A 21208-nucleotide genomic window follows, 5' to 3' on the forward strand; every position below is an offset into this window, starting at 1 on the left:
AAGCACGCTAGCAATTTCTTGGAGTGCTGAAATAAGAATTGTGAGCTAGACATTAATCCTGTTACTGATTTTTCTATAATCCTCCATAAAATTATTTTCTTTAGAGTGCAGCAGTCTTCCAATAGCAGTAAAGCTAAAATAAGTGCTTGAAACCAATGTCTGCAACTGCCAGGTACAAAGTAAGACAAATTATAATCATTGTAATTACAAAAACAGGTGAGGAAAAATAATACACCACAATTACTGAAAAACAAGGAACCTAATTGTTCTTGAACAACCTCAGCTACAACATCCTTGATGTTAATTTCTTCTGCTAATTGCTTTCTGAAGGGTGAGGTCTGACCCACCAGAGACTCCAGGTGGTTAGCAGGGGCTGTGCTCTATGCATTTGTTTTGCCATCTCATAATGCAAATCTCCCAGCTCCACACCCCCCATGCATCCTCTAAAAGGATCCCTGACTCTGTATCTCATGAGTGGTCCAGAAATGACCACTTTGAAATGACCACTTGGGTGCTGATTTAGAAATGTCACTAAGAGCAGGAATGTCACTCCTCTGCTGCCACTTTGTGGCATCTGTCTAAGGAGACAGTTTATTTTGCCAGGGCTGAACCAGACTTCTGTTAGTGTGTTCAGAAGAACTAGGAGACTGATTCTCTTAGGTTAGCTCCCCATCCAGTGGGACAGGACTCAGGCAGCAGTGGCAGCTGCTTCATTTCAGGAGGGTTGCAGAGGAGATATGAGGGACAGCATTACCAATCACATCTGCGTTCATCACTACTTTACCAGAGTAGGGCAGGACTTGTTCTGGACAAGAAATCCTTCCATCTGTACTCTTCTTTTTTTTGCTTCCTTTTTTTTCTGTTGCAGCACTGGGTGCTTAGGCAGGAAGAACTTCCCAGCATGACAGTTGGCAAACCCACAACATGACGGACTGCCACAGATGCTTCCTGCTGCTATCATATAGATTTTTTCTTGACTGTTACTTGTGTGGCTGATGCAGAGAGAAAAATGAAGGGAGTGGTAGTAGTATCAGAGTGGGATGAAAATGAAGCGAGGAAGAATGCCCACAATTTTCTCATTAGAACAAGTTTTCAGAAAAAATCCTCAGCTTCCTGAGGAGTTAACAGCATTCTGTTGTATCACAGAACATTAACTGTTTTTATCAAAAAGTGACTAAATACTCTAGCATAAGTAGAGGGCTTAATTTGTAGTGCTCCTGACATTACTGCCTCAGGCTGGATAAATCTGCTTTAAAACACAAGCTTTTCAACTTGTACATTCATGTTTTCTGCTCTTCTTACTTCTATCCTGTTGCCCTGCTTTTCTTCCCCAAAAGTTTTCAAACATATGTGGCTCATACGTTTCCTTCCACTCTCCCCTTTCAGTTCCTACTTCCTTCATGCAAAGTGCCTTGGTTGTTATTTCTCTGAGCTGGGCAGCAGGAGTCACGATGGGAGCAGGTCTGTGCTGAGTTGCTGCTGAGCAGAGAACCCCAGCCCAGCCCAGCCCAGCCCAGCCCAGCAGCCTGCAGCAACAGTTTGCCCAGAAATGGTTCCGGTGTGGTTCACCACACTGTCACAGGAGCTGTTGAAATGAAACAGAGGGAACGCTGCAGGAAGAGAGGAGTGGTAAACCTGGGCCAGCATCACACACTGCATCTCCACTCTGTGAAAGGATCAGTTTAACCCAATCACATCCCTGAAATGAGGTGGAGCAGTTTGCTTATAAAAGCTACAGTTTTGCTGAAAGCTGACAAGGCTGACTGTACAGATACTTATAAGTTGAACTTGTTGACACGCCCTGCTGGGGGGGCAAAAGAAACCCTCAACACCAGATCCTCCTTGGCAGGTGGCAAAGCTTGTTCAAAAGTTTGGAGATGGTAGACCAACAGGCATGAACAGAAAAATAACAAATTTTCTTCTTAGAAATGGCTAAGCCCTTTCATTTCGTAACACCAAAGCAAACCACTTGAGCTGTATAATTTTATTAGGGTGCTTAGTACATAAATAAATTCTTCCATGAAGTTTCCACTGAGGCCTGATTTCTCTGAGTTACAGCAAAATCATCAAGACTTGCAAGACTAAAACAAAGCAAGAAAGCCACGGGAGCACTTCTGAGTTTTTTTTGGCAATATCTCAGATACAGTCAGTTTGGAAATAGCTATCTATGGCTTAACTGTTGGACTTGGATTGGTTCCAAGTGCAATGTTCCAAACTGGGTATATGATAGCATGCACGAGTGTGTCCCAGTATTTCAGTCTTTTTGACAATGATTGTCAGAGATGAAGCATGACCTTGGAAAACAAACACTGAGGAGTCTGTTGGTTATGCTGATTGCCTTTGGGAACAGTAATAAAGAAAACCAATGGAAAATAATTTTCTCAAGTGGTATTTTATCAGCTCACACTGCTCATCCAGTGATCAAAAAGCCTGTAGCACTTCTTCATTCAAATATGTAAAATGCTGATTGTGTTAATTAGTATCAAGCTGACACTTGATCATTCAGTTGATATTCAGACTTGGACTGTTTATGGCCCTTTTGAAAAAGACTGAAGTCAGTAAGATTTAAAGCCATAATAACTATTCAAGTACTGACATGACTACAGAATTGGCTGGGCATCATCCCAAGCTCCTTAAAAATGGCAGTTCAGAATTCTTTTAACCTCCTGCTGTAGAGTTATCTTTTATTGAATCATTAAGACTTTTGAAATGAAACATGCTTCAATATATTGACTCCACAGATGAAAATTATAAAGATTTCTGCAGCTTTAAGGTAGAGAGCCATTATACAGCATATTGGAAGTTAATGTTGCAGGCACTCCCCCACTCCTCTAAACATACTTGTTTTAAATGTGTTTTAGTTTCAAAAGGAATGTGTTATTTCTAACAAAAAAAGACCATGTTTCTGTTTTGCAGAAACTCAGCTATTTTTTCAAATGTTAGAATGTCAAATTTTGGGTTGAATCATCTCATTACTATGACATTTGATCAGCCAGCCAGTTTTACTATGCAGGTTATGCATGGACTCTTTGAAACTTTTTCGTATTGCAACATTTTTTAAGATCAGAATGGCAGTTCCATAATGCCTTCTTACATTAGCATTAAAGTTTTATAGACAATTATGTGAGAGCCAATAAAAAGACAATCCAATTCTGATACAACACTAGATTCTTTAAGTGTAGCAAAATATTTCTGCAACTCTAGGTAGAAGAAGGCAGCATTTGTATGCAAGATCAGAACTGATATGGCATTTCATTTAATTTCACCTGTACTTTGCTCAATTAGATAAAAGCCACACCACCACTCCATGAACTAAGATAAGGAGAAAAGTTAGCTTCTCAATTCCAGGTAAATTATAGCCTTCTATGATTAAAAACATGAAACCACACAAATCTTCAAATAAGCTGGAGTTTAACTTCCCTTAGAAACAGCTAATTTTTTTTCTTTCTACACCTGAAAGAGGCAAATAAAAAATTGAGAAATCCTCTCCTTGAAGAGAAGCTGATTTCCACAGGTCTTAAGCTTTCTATAGGCCATGTTAGAATCTGTGGGCTTTCCTATGAACTACAGAGTGCCAGTCATGATTCAAGAAGATTTACTAGAGCAGAAGTGATCCAAGCTCTGCTACCACAGTAAGCATTAAAACAGGCAAATATCAGCAAGCCTTTTGGTCAGGTCAGTTTTAGATACGAGAAAGAAAATAATCAGTTGCTTCCTTGCTTTGCTTTAGGTTTGATTGTTCCAGTGACTAATGCCTTTGTTGAATTCCATCTATGTAAAGAAACAATATCCATGAGGATAATGAAGAAACCCAATAGAATTACACCTCCAGCTCAAGAATTTCAGGATCAGAGAATTACTGAGTTTGGCAAGACCCTCTGCAGGTTATCTTTTCCAAACCTCTGCTAAAAGCAGCATCAGCTACAGCAGGCTGCTCAGGGCTGTGTCTAGCTGAGTTCTGAGTGTGTCCAAGGATGAAGACTCCCTAACCTCTCTGTGTGTTTTCTTGTGTTCAGGCAGTTTCATGTGCTGTCGCTTTTGACTGACTGGAAAAATCAGAAACTAATTTCTTATAAGGGCATCAATTAAGCTGTGTTCTGAATCTTTTATGGGCTAAGTAACCAGCCAAGCCAACCCCCATTCTGGTGATATTTGGCCTGCAAATTATTTTGGGCTTAAAAATTTCATAATGAAACTCATACTGTCTTTCTTTCTAATTGGGAAAAAAAAGCTGTCTGTCTCTCTTTCATTCTTTATTTTTCCAAAGCCAGTTCTTTCCACAGATCATGTTGAAAGAGCTATGAGTTGCTCTGGGCTACAGCACCAAAGGATGCTACCGTATAAAAAGTACTCCCAAAATTTACTGAGAATGGGTGAGAACTTGAAGAAGAAAGCAGAAGAGAGAATCAAAAGGCAAGACAGAAATATGATGAGACAAATCCACAACTGCACATCCTACTCCATCTGTCCTTCACTGATTCCCCATAATCATCCTTGGCAGACTGAAAAAGGGAAGACAGAAAGGAGTTACCAAGTTGTAATTTATGTCTATATACTGCTAGATTTATTTCAGCAGAGCCTAGTTGATTTGGCAAAAGGAAAGAAGCTAAGAATGACTCATCTTTTAGAGAAATTAAAATATGACAAAAAGAGTACCTTCTCTAGAATTTTCTTTTTATTTAAAAACACTTGTTTATTATAATGCTTTTTGAATGATGGTCCTCAATGAATTAAATTGGTGCACTGATCAGAACATTAATGGCCAATACATGGCAAGTGATTAAAGAGAAATCTTCCCATCTCTACTGCAGTGTTGTCCAAAGCAAAATCCTGGTTTCTACCAAAATATCAGTTTGAAGAATTTCCTATTTCAAGCATTCGGTGCCACTTATCTATCCTTTTACAGGTCCTATTGCATGGATCTGAATTTTGTAAATTGTTCATTTTGCAGATTCTCTCCTAAAATACATAGCACAAAACACTATGCAGAAGCTGCCAGCACAGTATTCAAAATAAGCTATGTATTTCCCCACAAACATCTGCCAAATACAGGCTTACCTTCAGATCTCGCAACAACCTTAGGTCATAACTGAAGATGCTTTGTACCCAGCAGCCATCAGAGCAACCAACTTGTGGAAAACTGAGAGTTAAATCCTGTATTTGTAATACTGAAATTGTTGAAGATAACAAACATATCTTCCAGGGTTTATTTGTAGACTGGCTTTGTGGTTTTTATTATATCTTAAATCAAAAGCTTTGGGAGGCTTTTCACACAAAGCACACCCTAATTCTCTACAAGAGACTGAGAGCTTTAAAACAGGAAAAGCCAGTATTCATTCTGTGCCTGAGCAGTTGCCATAGAGTGACACCAAGGCCAAGGAGTCCTCCTTTGCCAAGGAGGAAGACATTGAAAAGTTTTCTGTAAGATCATATTTACAGTCTTTCAGCATAATTCAGCTTTGTGCCCTGCAAAAGAGGCAGCCTAGGAAAGCCAGTGAAGATGCTCAGAATAGTTAGATACTGTTACATGTGCAAGGGCTCAAAGGGACCCAGAATGCACACTTCCATTTCAGTGAGCAACTGCTGCTTCAGGTTTGGATTGACACTTGTCATTACATCAGAATGTGAGATGATGTTCCAGTACTCCAGAATGTACACTTCCTCCAAAAGCTGTTGACTCCCTGAAATACTCCTGTTAGTTATTTTTCCAAGTTTAAATTCCCACTGTCTTCTATTTGGGGCAAGCCAAGGTAACCTTTTCAAACTGCTAATTGTATAAATTTTGCAAAAAACTCTAAATTAAGTGGACATAACAGTAATAAAAAAATCTAGTGTGCTACCTTTTACATGCTGTCTTTTCTCAGTTGTCTAAACCCATCCCATCATTTTCTTAGCAAGCCCTCATCTTTGAGCACAAAGGACAAGGACTACCTGTAGGAGGCTTCTGTTTAAAAACTAAGTCATATCTGCTGATGGATGCTGCAACCTCCTGAGGAAGGTGGCTAGGTATTTCTGGACACAGTTCAGGGGAGAAGATTGGCAGGAACAGCTATAAGGCTTTTTATTCTGTCCCAGAATTTCTCATTAAATGGTCCTGAATAAGCAGGCCTAATCAATCTGGAGATAAACTGAAGCTAGACCCTTTATGCTGGCCAGGCTCATCCAACATAGTTAAGGTACTTCAGTGAAGGCTTGAAATCTGTAAGATCAGAAGAAATGCACTGCTGGGGGAGAGGGTGCAGGTGGAAAAAACCAGCAACTCTTCAAAACCAAGTATTTGCATTAGAAAAGTAGTACAGACATTAAGATATTCTACTTTAATCTATGTAATGCTAACTATGATCTGAATTTTTCTACAGCTCTGCAGAAGCTAGAACTACTGGCAGTAGAAATTGAACTTATCAGGCCTTTGGAATCACTTTCCAATACTCAATATACACAAGTTATACATCCATGAATATTACATTTGTTTGCTTACTTCAAAACACATTGGAAAACTTGCTGTTATTCTAAAAAAGCCTTTGAGTATGTTATTTCATATATTTTGGCTGCTTGTACTTGCTATAGACCTCTGCATTTACCCACTTATTTAGCATTAAGGCATTTGTTTCCAGACTACTCCATGATGCAGCATTTTCCTCTTCCTATTAAGGCCAATATGAAAAAAAAAAGTCTTCTTATATTAGTTACTATTTTCAGCCCTCCTTCAGAGCCAATATGAGGTGTCCTAATATGTACAGTCATAGCAGACATCCCACCCAGGAAACCCCATTTTAAGCCACTCCAAACGACATTTTAAGCCGTTCAGTGTAGAACTGAGTTTATGTTCCAAGTCACTATCACTCAACCATGTACACTATATACCATGACCTCTTCAAAGCAAATGAGTGCAAAATTGTAGCAAGAGCTGCTTTATAACTGGCATGCATTTCAGGATTAAATCAGTACTGTACTGACATTCAAGAATTTCAGTCCCCATACAGACTGAGATGAACAGCACTTTTATTTATTTCAGTTACAAGAAGAAAGACAAGTAAACCTTACAACCAGAAAGGCAATGAAGGCCTCATGAGCTTAGTGAAAACCATTTCATAATCTAGGCAATGTTATGATTTCTTGAGATCACAAAGAAAGCATACCCCCCTCTTAAACAACTTTTCCTTATTTCTGTAAGAATGTTTCCTGCAAGAACAGCACATTGATGTTAACAGAATCAAGAGGGACCAGCGATGTACAAAGCCTACATTCACCATCCCACCCCCCACAAAAGGATTAAGTGTAGATATTATTCCAAAAAAGATTTAACATGCAGTCATGATCACACCTAGAGAAGAGGGGAAAATTAAAGTTTGTTTTGAAATGAAGTCAAATCATTACTCATTAACGAAGTTAAACGAAGATAGTTTTCCACATGGCAGTGTACTTCACAGGTAAAGAAAACTCCCTTTATTTTAAGCCAGTGCTTATCTGACTTTTGTAGTAAAGAGAAAATAGCTTACATAAAAACTGACCCCCCAACCAAGCGCTCTAGATAAGAACTATGATGTAAGAAAAGTGCTAGAAACATGTGGGAGAAATCACTATACAAAGTGTCAAGTGCAACCCCCCACCCTCGACCCCCTTGCCTAGAATTCAGTGTATTTACTGAAGTACAATAGAAAAGATGGAATTCAGGAGTGGTTGACAGTGGGATACAGTGCCACAGGTTGAACAATATCCACTAAAGGACAACCCCAAGCATGCATGTACCCCACCACAAGGGAAAGATGTGCTTGAGCTTCCCAACCTGCTCATTTCTGCAGTTAGCTCCACTATTATCTCCTTCCTCATTGCCAACTTAATTCTTGCAGTCCTTTGAAGGGACCACTTTAAAAAATGTCCATAATTCTAGATTATTTAACAAAAAAATTCATTTGGTATTTTTAAGAATACAGAGCTGGAAAAAGAAATCTTACAACTCATGTCTTCTGTTGCTCTTTTAAGCAGTATTGGACCAAGAAAACATGAGGAAGTGCCAGACCAAGTACTGTTTCATCATCCTTCACTGTGTGAACAATACAGCAGAGGCAGACCATAACTTCTTCAGTCAATCTCTAGCAGATCAGTTCTGGTGCATTTCACCTGTGCTTTATGTCAGTTCTCAGGCTCCCTCACTTAAGCAGTCAGAGATACATTTATTACACGGTACTCACAGTAAGTCTTGAAATTTCAGGCAGACCTATTAATTCCCCAGGAGTATCCTTTTGGCTCAGTGAAGACTTTTGAGTACCTTAACTTACATTCATTCTGGAGGCAGCCATCATGATTCCATTTACCCAGAGAGCTATTTGGAGTGGGGCTGTTACCATCTTGAAATTGCAGTTTAAAGGTAACCAGTAACACAAAAGAGTACCTTCTGTTATTTCCAGTGAAGGAGCTGAGAAAAAAAAATCTGTAAGAAACCATTGCTGCAATTTTATTTTAACAAAAGGGCAGATTTATTCATGTTTACAAACAAGTTTCAAAAACAAAAAGGAGAACATGTATGCTACCCACTAACAACCTTTCAAAATGCCAACAGCCCTCATGCTGCATGAAGGATTCTATAGATTAGAAAAAAATCACAGTTCCACTCACAGTTCACCAAGACAGCACTAAACTAACATGATTAGACAAAAACAAAGGACTAAGATTCTGATGTATTTTGATTTAATCCATTTTGCCCGAGATAACAGAAATATTTCAAGCAAGTTCCATCACGTGTTGATGTCCTGCATTAAACAATCCTACTAAGTTCTGAACAAAAGTTATTCATTAAGTTTCTCAAAATTTTTAAAAATTAAACAGTTGTTTCAAAACCATTAAGTAGTAAATGTATTTAAGAAACTAATTAGGACAGAGGCCATAACTTCATTAGAACACCACTGCTCATGTTTTTACAAAGCATTAGTGTTATCTATTTGGCTATTAGTAGTAGCAATTTATCTACAATATTTAACAAGGTAAATTGCAGGCAAAATTTAGTACAGTTTCAATAGAAACACCCTTTTCCTGAAAATACAGCAGTATTTGAAGGACTAGTTTTTTTGGTTTTTTGTTTTGTTTTTCGTCTTCTCTGCATCATTTATAAGGAAGCTTCCCATCTATGAACAGGAACAAAAAAGTATCTACAAACCTTGTAAACAGATCTGTATCATTTATAAACATAAATAATCCAAATTATTAACAGCCAACAGCAGAAATTAAAGTATCAATTCAATGATCCAGGGCCTCCTTGCCCTTCCCAGCTTTCCCCTCAGAAAAGGATCATGATAAACTAAAGCTCTGCTAACACACTCTTCAGGACCATTCTTAGTACAACAGATGATCCACAGGTCACTTATGCTGAGTTACTGTTTATCTGTCAGAGTTCATTATTACTCCCACCCCCAGAAAAGCACCCTCCAGTCTGGCAGAAAGCTTTTTTTTAAAAAAATAAATCTACATTCGTACAAGTGTTTCTTCTGTTGAAGTCCAAGACAAGAATATCATCTTGTCCATCATAATGTGTGAAGAGACCCAGTTTCAATTTCTTTACAATGCAGCTAGTGTGTTAACATTCAGCTTACAATCAGAGTGATGTTTCCAAACTATGTAGTGGGCTCCCTGGGGATGAAGAGGTAGCAGACTTGTTCTTGTCTGTTGTAAGGTGAATTCCACTGTCAACCGCATTGTTATTTCTATTGGGAGAGGGAGGGGGACTAGAGTTGCGTTTTGTTGGAGCGTCATCTTCAGCATCAGTATCATCAATAAGGGGAATATGAGGCTCGGAGTCTTCTATTCTAAACTCAGGATGCGTCATAAAATTGTGAATTGAACTTCGTGTCTCAGGTTTCTCTAGCCCCTCGTACAAGGAGCTACGAAATGCATTCACCACTCGGATCTGTAAACAAAGAAAAAGTATTGTTAAAATGCTGCATATTTACTGATAATGGCATGGTTCTTATGAGTTTGAATCCACAAACAGCTAGACATGAGTGAATCAAATTTGTATGATGCAGTGGAACTTGCAATAAACTGTAAAAAATGAAGAGCATTTCAGTAGAGCACTGCCAGTCTACACAGTAGGAATAAAAATTGTGAAAGTACTGCAAAAAGCTGAAGGGCCCTAAAATTCAGACATGGCACTAGAGTTGTTTAATTATTTAACATGGGCTAAGCATTTTTCAGCAGTGAGGCCAACAATTATTTACTTATTCAAAAATTAAATCTCAATGAGTGTTTTATTGAATATTTGGGTGAGACTGAAGGGAGGGAAGGAGGGGAGAGGCTGAAAATAAGTTAGGGGATAAATGGTCACTAATTCTCATGCTAGGAATTGGGATGTCAACTGACTATGAAAAAGCCAAGCAAGTGTAAGCCAATGTCACAATGAACAAACATTTACGAAGTCATGCAAAAAAGGATACCGCTGTAACAGCTGTAAATATTCGAGTATATAGCCATTTACCACTCTAGAGAAAGCTCCTTAGTGAACAGTGCTTTGGAAACTTAAGACCAGAAGTAGGAAATTGAATACTGTGTTGTACAGTTTAGTAGCCAGGACAGGTTGTAACTTTGAAGAGACTAATTAAGTAGTGCCAGGTATGAGAAAAGCAGGATGATCAGCCTTTGCTGAGTCTTCGATTTACATTGAATTCATGGACACAGTTCCCAGGCTGAGGACTGTTTCATGTCTTTTAGTTTTTTAATATTTTTTAAATCAGAAAGCCAAGCTAGCAGATTTTATAAATAAACCTTTCATAGTTAGATTATAGACAAAAGAAAGTACACCTTCATTTTGCAAATTGTGCATGTCCAGGCTGACTCAAATGTAAGCTTCCCTAACTATTATTTGAATGACAAAACCAGCTGCCCACACCCCCCTTCTCCCATGCCTCGTGTTTCCCTGATCAACTAGAGAAATTGAGGATCCATTCTTGAACTGATAAAGCAAGTACGCTGAGGCAGAAGTCATTCACTTGTTCATCCAACACTTTTCCCAAGACAGTTTCCCCCTCCTGTTGACTCCTTATTCAATTCTCAACATCCCTACCCTGAGCAAGTCTCCAGCAAAGCAGTGTGAAATAGTGTTACATAGTAAGCAGCAGAGCAACTCTGTAGTAAACAAGAACTTGCTGTTACAAACAGCAAGTCAAATTTAAAGCTTTTCTTAGCGCATCCAAGATGACTCGTTTCAAGCTGAGAAACACATCATGACTAGTGCTTCCAGAGTTCCTCAACAGGAAAAATAAAGTAACTTCCAGGTGAGGGAATGAAGCTGGAAGGTCAAGCAGATCAAGAGCAGAGACTTCAAAACAGCTAAGATACACCTGGGAAGTTCCCTGTAAACAAAGAAGGGCTCCCCAAAAGCAATGTGTAAAATCAAATTGGTTAAATGGAACCACTGCGCATGATAAAGTCTCATGTCTCAGCTGTGTTCTAGAAGTAGCATCGTTTCCCCACCTCTGCTCCCTCAGACCACTTGCACAAAGAATTTTACTCCAAAATGATCATGTCCCCATTTTTATACTACAGGTACATGCTGAGCCAAATTAACCATGGAGGCAAGGGAAGAGGGCACAGGAAACAGGGATGGGGCACACAATCAAGGGGAAGGACATAACTACCAGTAAGGGGAGGACAGAAAAGAGAGTGTATGTGCTGGAGAAAAGATTATAACAGCAGCTAGTACTTTACTGTTCATTGCATGAAAAGAATTGAGCACACTGTCAAGGAGTTGACGCATTATACAAGGTTTAAATAAGTCCAGCCAGCTGCCTAAACTGGATTGGCACTTACCAAGAAAATTAGCAGTGACAATACCAGACTGAAAGCTTGCAATGACTTTATTTGGCATGTTGCATCCCACTGTGCCATTTATGTGGCGAAATGAAATATGAATGTCCCATGGGACTGTTTGTTCATTGCTTACAGATGAGAATTTAAAACATCAGCAGCAATGAAAAACAATTCTGGCTTTAGAGGACAGCTGTAATCATCATAGAATATATGCATACCCACAATAAAGGCTTGGTGCCCATGCAGAATGCATACTTCACAAGTGGACTAGACACTACAGCAAGCCCAGGACCCTCAGAGTCCAGCCACAAAGGCAGAAATCAAACTTTCAGCACTTTAAAAGGGAAAATCTAGTGTTTTGAAGGCTCTATTTTCAACCACTCAAGATAATTAAACTAGAGGGATAACTATAAATAAATCATGTAAGTGAGGTGCAAACAAGACAATTTGTTAAGTGTAATTCATACTGTCATCAGGCCTTCCTCATATTAGTACCAGAATAGCAAGGAATGCAGTTGGCACTCCAAATCCTCCTAACCAGATGGCTGCTTAAGAGTTGCAACCTTACTTCATAGGAACTATTTTCCAACAAGCAGCTCCAAAAAAGAGACAATAACACATCTGCTTCCCATTAATCTAAATTAGTTCTCAAAAGCTGCTTTTATGGAGGGTGCAGCAGAAGGCTGTAATAGTGAGGATAAAAAAACTAGTTCTCTGCTATGGTAGCTCTGTATCTGCATTGGTCATTTGATGCAATGAGATGCTGCAGTGCACAGTAGATTCTGCTCAAATAGCAGCATGGAATGACATTGCTCTCTAGAGAATTCTGAATGTCTAATTAATGTTCTGGAGTGTAGTTAGGGATACAGGTTACTAATTAGCATTTTAACTAGGAGATGCAATCCTGTGCATCCTTAAGTGCTAAATCTACTTTTCATTTTGTGTTCTTGAGGCATGCAAATTTGTGAGCTGAGCTTCTCAGTACTACTGCAAGGTAGGGAAATACCTGTCTCACCACCGGAGAACAAATACAGAGGTAAATGCTTGTGCAAGCTCACACGCGAATTCTGGCTGAGCCCAAAAAATAATAAAATAAATAAATAAATAAATAGAGTCTGAAGATTTCACCATTTCACTTAAGACAGCTCCTGAAATTAAGGGTCTTCATCCATCTGGTAATCTGAAAGTTTAAGCAGGGAGGGGAAGGGGGAGAAGCAGCCCTCTCAGAGTTATTTTAAAAAACCAATTATTTAACCCGTCTCTAGGAAGTTGGAGAAGAAAGTTAAACATGTATTAAGATGGAAAACTCTGAAGAAAGATATTGGCTATCAGTATTCAACTACAACTACTATGCATCTTCTGGCTCCAGAGTTTAGGCCTACATCCAAGAGCAAATAAATCTCCAGCCTCTACAGAGAGGAAGGCTGAAACTGAAATGCCACTTAGAGCACAAGATAGAGATGGGAGAATTGAGGTGAGACACTTCGCTGTCACTGATGGCTTATGAACTGCTCCCAGAAGAACCTAGAGAGGAAAAAGAACCCTTCAGATTCGAATGAAAGTTTTGCCATTTAATGCTTAATTTTTTTTTCCTTTTTATATTAGCTAACTCGCATTTCTTCTGACTTGTATGCATTTTAGAAGCCTTGTTTCGCCACCTGAATCCTGATGTTGAAAAAGTTGTTATTCAGTAAATACGGTCCAATGAAAGCAGAGATTCATAAAGTTCCTTACAGGCTACAAAGAAAATGCATTTAGTGCTCCATGTTCTAACTACATTCATATCTTCAACATACGGTTTGCTTCCAAATCAGCTTGCTTGAGTATTGCTTGTGCTACAGTGCAAGAGATCTATTTTTGTTGACCTGGGTCCATGACTATACAGTTAATTCACTTATTCAATGCAAGTCACCCTAAGAGGCATATACTCGAAAATTTACAACAGTTTTCCCTTTTTATCTTAAAACTCCTTCTGTACACGAATGGATGAAGGCACAGGATGTGCAGGCTCACAGCTTTCGCATTAAAGTCTTTTGTTGAAACTGTTCCACCTGTTCTCAGCCCTCTAAGAAAAAAAAGTCTTGAGGACTCCACTTTGTGGAAGAGCTCTATAAAAGCCTGAACGATGATTTTAAGTACTAAGGAGAAAATGAGAAACGTTAGGTACGTGAATTAGGAAATGTTAATTTCATGCACTTTAGGAACACACACTCACACCCCACAGTAGTAGAAGCAGTAGTAGAGGAAAACACTACATGTGTAGGGGTAGAAATATTTGTTACATCATGGTGCTGGCTGGCGATGGAGGGTTGCCGCCTTAGAGCCCCCTGAATGGTACTTCCACTCTGGAAAGCATTCACTACATCCATCTGCAAGGAATCAGAGATTGTGACAGCTTGCTCAGCAAGAGAGAGAGAGAACAAGAGAAAGGACCATCCCATCTATAACACACAAAAAGTAAAGAAAAAAAGGCACTTTTTAAAAACAGAGCAGATAAACAGGCAAGAGTTGCATTTAAAGCTGAAGAAAACAGAGGACCCTGAGGGATTACACATCCATCCATACCCCCTTTTGACAGTCTCAGTCACACCAGTTAAAATAGCCACCTTAGTCAAAACTGGAGACATTTCCCTCATAACACCCATGGCATCCTACCTTTTTCAAGACCATACCTGAGTTTGTATCCTGTTTAGGCCCCTAAACCACAAGATCTGACCACGACGCAATTCTCTCTCAGCATGATCAATCTCCTCTACATCTTCTGCTAGTTCTTCTTCAGGAATCTCTTCCTTTTGTGTTCCATGACCAGCTTCTTTAAGGAATTTCAGTCGGCTGGTTGGAATTGTTGAAATCAACTAACAGTGAATGAAATACATAAATCAGGATTATCAGGAATATTCTTTGTTTAACAACAACAAAAAAAGAGTAATACCAGTCTTAAGGCTTAACAGATATCCTGCATACAATTTCCAAAGTTGAAAAAACTAAATTACATAGACAGGGTGAGTGTATCAGTGTAAATCAATCACTCCAGCTGAATAGCTGCAAAGCTGTGAATATACTTACTACCTTAACCAAGGTGTGAAATTAAACTTGGAGTACAAAACAACCTTGCCAGGGACAAGAATTCCACATTAACATTACTTGGCAATGCCAGGAAGGAGCAGTACTGAAACTAAAAAAGCCATTAATCCAGTAGATTGTACTTGTATCCAAAGCTTTTACAGTTTCACCAGTTTGATGAGCATGACTTGTCACCTCAAGTGGGACCTCCATCACTTAAAGTAGCCACAATTAATTCAGAAATACAGAAGAGACATTCATTCATTTGTGACCTGGGAGATATCAATCCATTTGCAAGGCAAGTGATGTTTCTGAAATTTTATGTATCTCAAGCTGTTACTTTGCTACTTGGTGTATAGCAATTTATATATCTTAAACAAAAACTACATGTGGTTAAGGGGAGTAATTTTTTGGTATATTATATGTAGCAGATTCAGATAAATTCTAAGACTGCTTTCCTTGATCATTACAAACCTAGAAGACCATTTTTGCAGCTGCAGAGGAAAAAAGTCTGCACCAAAAGCAAGATAAACAGCCCTTTATGCTGAAACTGCTACTATGAATGCTCCCAGCTCACACTTCAGTTTCTATTATTCTCAGAAAATTCAAGCTCTTTGAATTTAATGAGATGCTAGAGCAGCATGAATGGCAGTAGGGAAGCTTTGCCCTTGGAAGATACTTTGGGTCAAAGGTATTTCAAGCCATCTCGATTCTCTCCTAGGAGTCACCTCAGAGTGACACTATTTGATTTTTTTAAATAATTAATTTTCCAGAGAACCTTGTTAAAAAGCTTAGTCACTTTTAGAACATACGTCTATGTATGTATTTACAACTAAAATTCATCCTACCAATTTTATGGTGAAACATGAAGTGTCTTTTACTTAGTGGAAGGAAAGAAACTGTAATGGAAAACTCTTCATGTGGTATGAAAAGTTTAGACAACTATGTCATTAAATAATAGAAAACTCTGTAGCTCTAAAGTTTCACGTAAATAAGCTTGCTGCTTACAAGCACTGTTGTGCATGCAATAGTAATGACACTCTGGGGGGAGGGGAAAGGAAATAAAAGTCCAAATGTAATGGCTTACTAAGTGGGAAGACTTTTCAATTATGCCACAATTATGCAAATAATGATTAAAAGAATGTTGGTTTGAGTTTTGCTGCATTTCTTGCTACTCTGGGAGGTTTTTAAATCAAGAAAATACTGTCAAATTTAGCAATTCTCAATTTTCAAGAAAACTTCTAAGCACCAAGTTAAATATATTTTAGATTAGCATGTTCATTGCATTGTGTATTGTTACCACATTTTCTGGTACTCATATCTGGCTGATAGAATTTCATATTTAAAAGGTAACTGCAGTTGCTTCTAGTTAAAAATTGCTAAACAAACCAGCCACAGGATCTAGTTATGTAATATTAACAATTGACCCACTCTGAGGAATATTCAACTAAAGACTTTTTACATCTATTGAACAAGTCAATTGTAATTAATATTTACTGTTACAATATTAATTGTAATTAATATTTACTGTAATTAATATTTACTGTTAGTCTTCATATATTCATATAGTCCACTTGAAAGATCTGAATGCTAAATACAGTGTGGGGGTTTTTTCCATTTAAAGTATATTGTTGCAAGTAGATATTTGGCATTTTGAAAAATCCTAGTTTACCTGGCCCCAAAGTAGTGTGCCCATGCCCAGGAAAATGGACCACAGCCACTGTTCAATTGAGAGTTCTGAGCAACTGAAAGGCTTTCCACCAAACTGCACAATAATTATCTGTGGAGAAAAACATAATTAAACATGTATCAGTGACCTGTTGCTAGAAAATTCCCTAATGCTTTAAGATCACAACAGACAGCTCTGCAAGAGAACACGAGATTTCCCATCCAATTAAGCATATTCTTTCATTGTCTTGAGCAAGTTTCCAAACCTAGGCCATATTCTTCCATTTTTCAGTATTTCAAGACCTACCCATTCATTCTTCAAATGTCACACTCATGAAAACTTGCTGACTCCTCAATTTTGCTTGATTTTTTTTCCCTTCATTTCACGATTACAGTATACATTTGATGTTACAAATGCACAGTGATTACTTTTGCTATGAACACCCCTCTTGGAACTAAGTCCAAGAACCAGAAATTTGTATTAATAGAATTCGTAGATCCATATGACATGAAATATCTCAGAAGTAATTCTACAGGATATTACTATGTATCACATCAGTGCTAAATATCAGACTCTAAATCACCACATGTAGGAAATCTTGGGGGAAGGGGGCAGAGAGCTCAAAAGCTAAATTAAATGAGCTCCTACTGCCTTAGCTATTACAACAAGCTGTATGGGCCCTAATGAGCAAGGTATCCCTCTGCATAGGAATTATATGCATGGAAGTCTGCCCTGGAGAATCAACAATTCAAAGCAGCAGGGCAGACATGAAAAGGAGACAGTATTGACCATTAAGTAGGACACCTGACAGCTGAAAAAGCAAAGAGTATCTTCTGTTTTAACTCAAAATTAAACACTGAGATAAATCAGGAGTGGGAAGGCATTCAGACTGCCAAATTTATAAAGAGAACAAACACAGTGGCAGTCAGGAGTAATTTCTAACTGTTTGGCTTGGTTGCACAACAGTCAATCTGCTTATTCATAACCCAAAAAATAAGAACAGTTCCTGAAGAAGTGTCATCTATAAAAATCTAAACCTGAAAGAGTAAGTTCCCTGACTTAATGTGAAGCAGCAGTGCATACATTTCCAATGCTTGAACTGATATAACGTCTATCAACTTCATGAATTATCAAGTCTAAGGAGAAGCTTAATATGTAGGTTATTTGTCCCAAATAACTTCATTCAAAATGAAAATGGGTTCTGAAATGAAGTAGTATACTGATTTTGTTTGTTATTTCTTCTGACTAATGAAAGTGAAAGCTATTTAGAGGGTGAAAATAGTTCTTGTAACTATTTACTGTGGATTGTTTTAAATTGGTGTTTCTCTACACCAGCATGTGGACCCAATCAACTGAAGATCATTTCATTTCCTTTGTTAACATGTACTGAGTTAACTAACTAGCTTTTATGAGTTCTCCTATGTGCTGGAACAGAAGATCCCTAGACATCAGGTTTTTTTGCACTTAAAATAGCACCTCTACAATATATACCAGCAGGTATCACTGGTTCCTGCACCAGAAAGGTAAAAACTGATACTCAGATTTCTAAAGCTTATTCACGTCCTAATCTCATTAAGAAAATAAAAAGTTGTTGTTTTTCTATGATTGTTTAAATGGACTCTCATTCAGATACACCAGTAGATATTATAAAAAAGATTTAGGGGCAAGGGATGAATGAACAGATGACACACAACTTCTTCAACATTTGCCAAGAGATTAGAATACTAAAATAAAACTGAAGAAGCTGAAAATTCAAAAGGTAACTACAATACAACATTCCAGTATTGCCAACTTCAAAGAGGTTTGAAAACTCCATCAAGCTGCACTTACAACTTAATTATTGTGGGCTTGACCCTGGAGGTTTTCCACGTTGCAGAAATTAGATCTCTGGCTCTAGCTGATTGGCATTTCCAAGGTAAGCAAGTACACAGTGCACTAAATGCATTTTCCCCCCACTGTCCAAGAATCTGCTTACCTGCACAACAAACGTCCCCAGCACAATAGAACAGAAGATAGCGTTGTTAAAGATTCCTTCAAAAACATTTCTTTCACCATGAATCTTTCGGGCATTAATTTCATTAAAAAGCTGCATCATCACAAATGTATTAAATACTATAGTATAATGCTCTGAAGGAGGAGCATGCAGAGGTGCATTTCTTCCACTATCGATGTCAAAAATTTTCTCACCTGTATATAAAAGGCATTTATGAGCAGCTTGATTAGTGTCTTTACATATACACTACAGCAAAAAAAAAATAGTTTTAAAGAAACACTTCTCTACAACATTCAGTATAACTTTGTAAAGCCTCAGTATTCTTACCAGCAAACAGGAGTGTGAAGACCACTACAAGCTGGTAGAATGCATGACCCAAAATGTTCTTCATCATTGTACGAGAAATCAAAGGTTTGTTTCTACCATAAGGCTTCCGCAGCAGAAGAGCTTCAGTGGGTGGCTCTGTTGCCAGGGCAAGAGAAGCTAATGTGTCCATTATGAGATTTACCCACAGCATCTGCACAGCTTTAAGTGGAGAATCCTATAAAAATAGATACATAAACCCTCCAATAGAAGTGTGAAAACTGCAGCTATTAAAGGCATCTATCACACAATATTGGCATGTTCTGAATAGCATTATGTTCCTTGGACTACTGTTTAAGTGAGAGTTTGAACTCAAGAATTAATCAATCATGACTCTTTCAACCTTAATTAACTGAAACAATTCCTCACTGGTACGTACTTGTGTTATGCATGCTCCTGTAAAAGCAACAATTACTGCTACTACATTGACAGTAAGTTGGAACTGAAGAAATTTGGAGATGCTGTCATAGACATTTCGTCCCCACATAACTGCTTTAACAATACTGGTGAAGTTGTCGTCTGTAAGGATAATATCAGAAGCTTCTTTAGCAACGTCTGTTCCAGCAATACCCTGGCAGAAAAAGAAAAACATTATGAAATATAACAGGATGCACTGACATTTTATGACAAAAGCTATTATGTCCTTGGTCAACATTCAGTTGGATGCACAATTTCTGAAGGACTCCTATAACGTAAGCATATAAAGGCCTATTGAAACAAGTTCTACTTGAAAGTCTTGGAAAAATGAAAACAAAGTAATGCTCTCCTTAAAATAAAGACCTTAATATAAATTTGAGAGTTGACAGTAAAGACACATTAAGTTCTCCAAAAGAAATGTTACTGAACCCTGTTCAAGCTGAAGGCCACCAGATGGTGCAGTGCTACAGTTCAAGCTCTCCCCTAATTATTTTGTTGTATGGATTCCAGCAGCAGGCAATGCATGTGCTTGCAACACAGTAGGATCATAAACATTACCAAAAGCCTTTTGCAGAAGGGCATTAGCATTGAACACTAGACTATGCAATGTCATTGCATATGCATTGCAAAGTAACATGACATTCTTAAATTTTAAGCACTTCTACTCTCCTATAGTACTCAAACAGCTGTGTTCTGTGTAATGATGCCTGAAGACACCTACTTCAAAAAATCTTAATTTTTCTTTTGGCATTCCAAATCCACTAACTCAATAGCAAATTTAATGATCCCTACTCTTGATATATTATTTTGTCAAGGAAATGAGTCACCTGCCACCTGCACAGCTATGCGTTCACCTTAAAAGATACCTTTAGATATCATATGGTATATTTTAAGTGCTATTTAGGTAAGCAGTTAGAGAAGATAGTTCCTCACAATGATGAACACAGCAACTGCAGGAAACATTCAAAACAGAAACAAATCGGCCCCTGACAGTGGCAACTACAGCAGCTATACAAAGATACTTGTTACAACAAGACTGTTACAGTCTAGAGAACATTTCATACGTAGCTGTCAAATTTTAAGTTATGTTTTTGGAAAAAGTTCCTTGAGAATGATGTGAAATATCTTTCCCATTTTTTCTCTCAGGAGTAGAATCTGAGTCTGTCCTTTTTCTGCATGTGGTATATGACAGTGTGGTCTTCATTTTTTCTTTCCTTTCAACTGTTTTAAGACTACAGTGAGCTGCCATGACCAAAGTGTACCTCTTACATTTAAGAGTGAGGAGGAATCCTGTGGCAAAAGGAAGCTTGAGGAATCTGTCTTACTCTGTGTCTTGAAAGAAAGCTGAAACCCACATACTTAAAGCATGAGTCTGTACAGTATAGGCACTTAAAAGCCAAGACACTGTTTGGCAGCCACATGAAAGGGTAGCTGAGGAAGCCATGTAACCTAACAAATCATCCAGACAAGTGCATACACTATCATAAAATGCTGTTGCTTCAATTGTACTTCAGATGTACAAGATTTGGCCTCCAAAGCCAAACATCAACTGGCAGTCTCTTTCATTATGGTCTTCCTGCTCATGAAACAAGGTTCTTTAATCTGAAGTGATTTGATAAGTCATTGATAAAATACTGAGGATGCAAAGAAAAAAAAAAATCCTACCATAGCAAATCCAACATCTGCCTTCTTCAAAGCTGGACCATCATTGGTACCATCACCAGTTACTGCTACAACTTGCCTCTGGTCAAAGACAGTGCTGTCAATTATGCCTAAAATAAAATGACATACAAGTGTTATAGTTCTAAATTAACAACACAGAAAAGACTTAGCCTGAAAGAGAAGCCCAGTTTTTGTCTTTATCAGTCATAAAACAAAAAAACAAACAAACAAACATAACAGTC

The 21208-nt window shown here is 38.1% G+C and overlaps 1 protein-coding gene across 6 annotated transcripts in view; it reads right to left on the bottom strand.

Annotated features, from left to right (window-relative positions):
• Positions 1-6985: 6985 nt before the first annotated feature.
• Positions 6986-21208, bottom strand: part of ATP2B1 (ATPase plasma membrane Ca2+ transporting 1) — a 60447-nt gene continuing 46224 nt past the window's right edge. For 4 of the 6 annotated variants that reach the window (XM_064702044.1, XM_064702042.1, XM_064702043.1 and 1 more), the window contains exons 15-21: positions 20970-21076; positions 19267-19458; positions 18852-19065; positions 18507-18718; positions 16535-16642; positions 14472-14654; positions 6986-9901 (exon numbers count right to left, since the gene is read on the bottom strand). In XM_064702044.1, the coding sequence (XP_064558114.1) occupies positions 9590-9901; positions 14472-14654; positions 16535-16642; positions 18507-18718; positions 18852-19065; positions 19267-19458; positions 20970-21076 (1328 nt within the window). In that variant the 3' untranslated portion in view covers positions 6986-9589. Of the gene's footprint in view, positions 9902-14014; positions 14169-14471; positions 14655-16534; positions 16643-18506; positions 18719-18851; positions 19066-19266; positions 19459-20969; positions 21077-21208 lie in introns of all 6 variants that reach the window. The other 2 variants (XM_064702047.1, XM_064702046.1) reach the window with 2 other exon arrangements.

Source organism: Zonotrichia leucophrys, chromosome 1A (genome assembly GCF_028769735.1).
Source record: "Zonotrichia leucophrys gambelii isolate GWCS_2022_RI chromosome 1A, RI_Zleu_2.0, whole genome shotgun sequence".
NCBI classification, from domain to species: Eukaryota; Metazoa; Chordata; class Aves; order Passeriformes; family Passerellidae; genus Zonotrichia; species Zonotrichia leucophrys.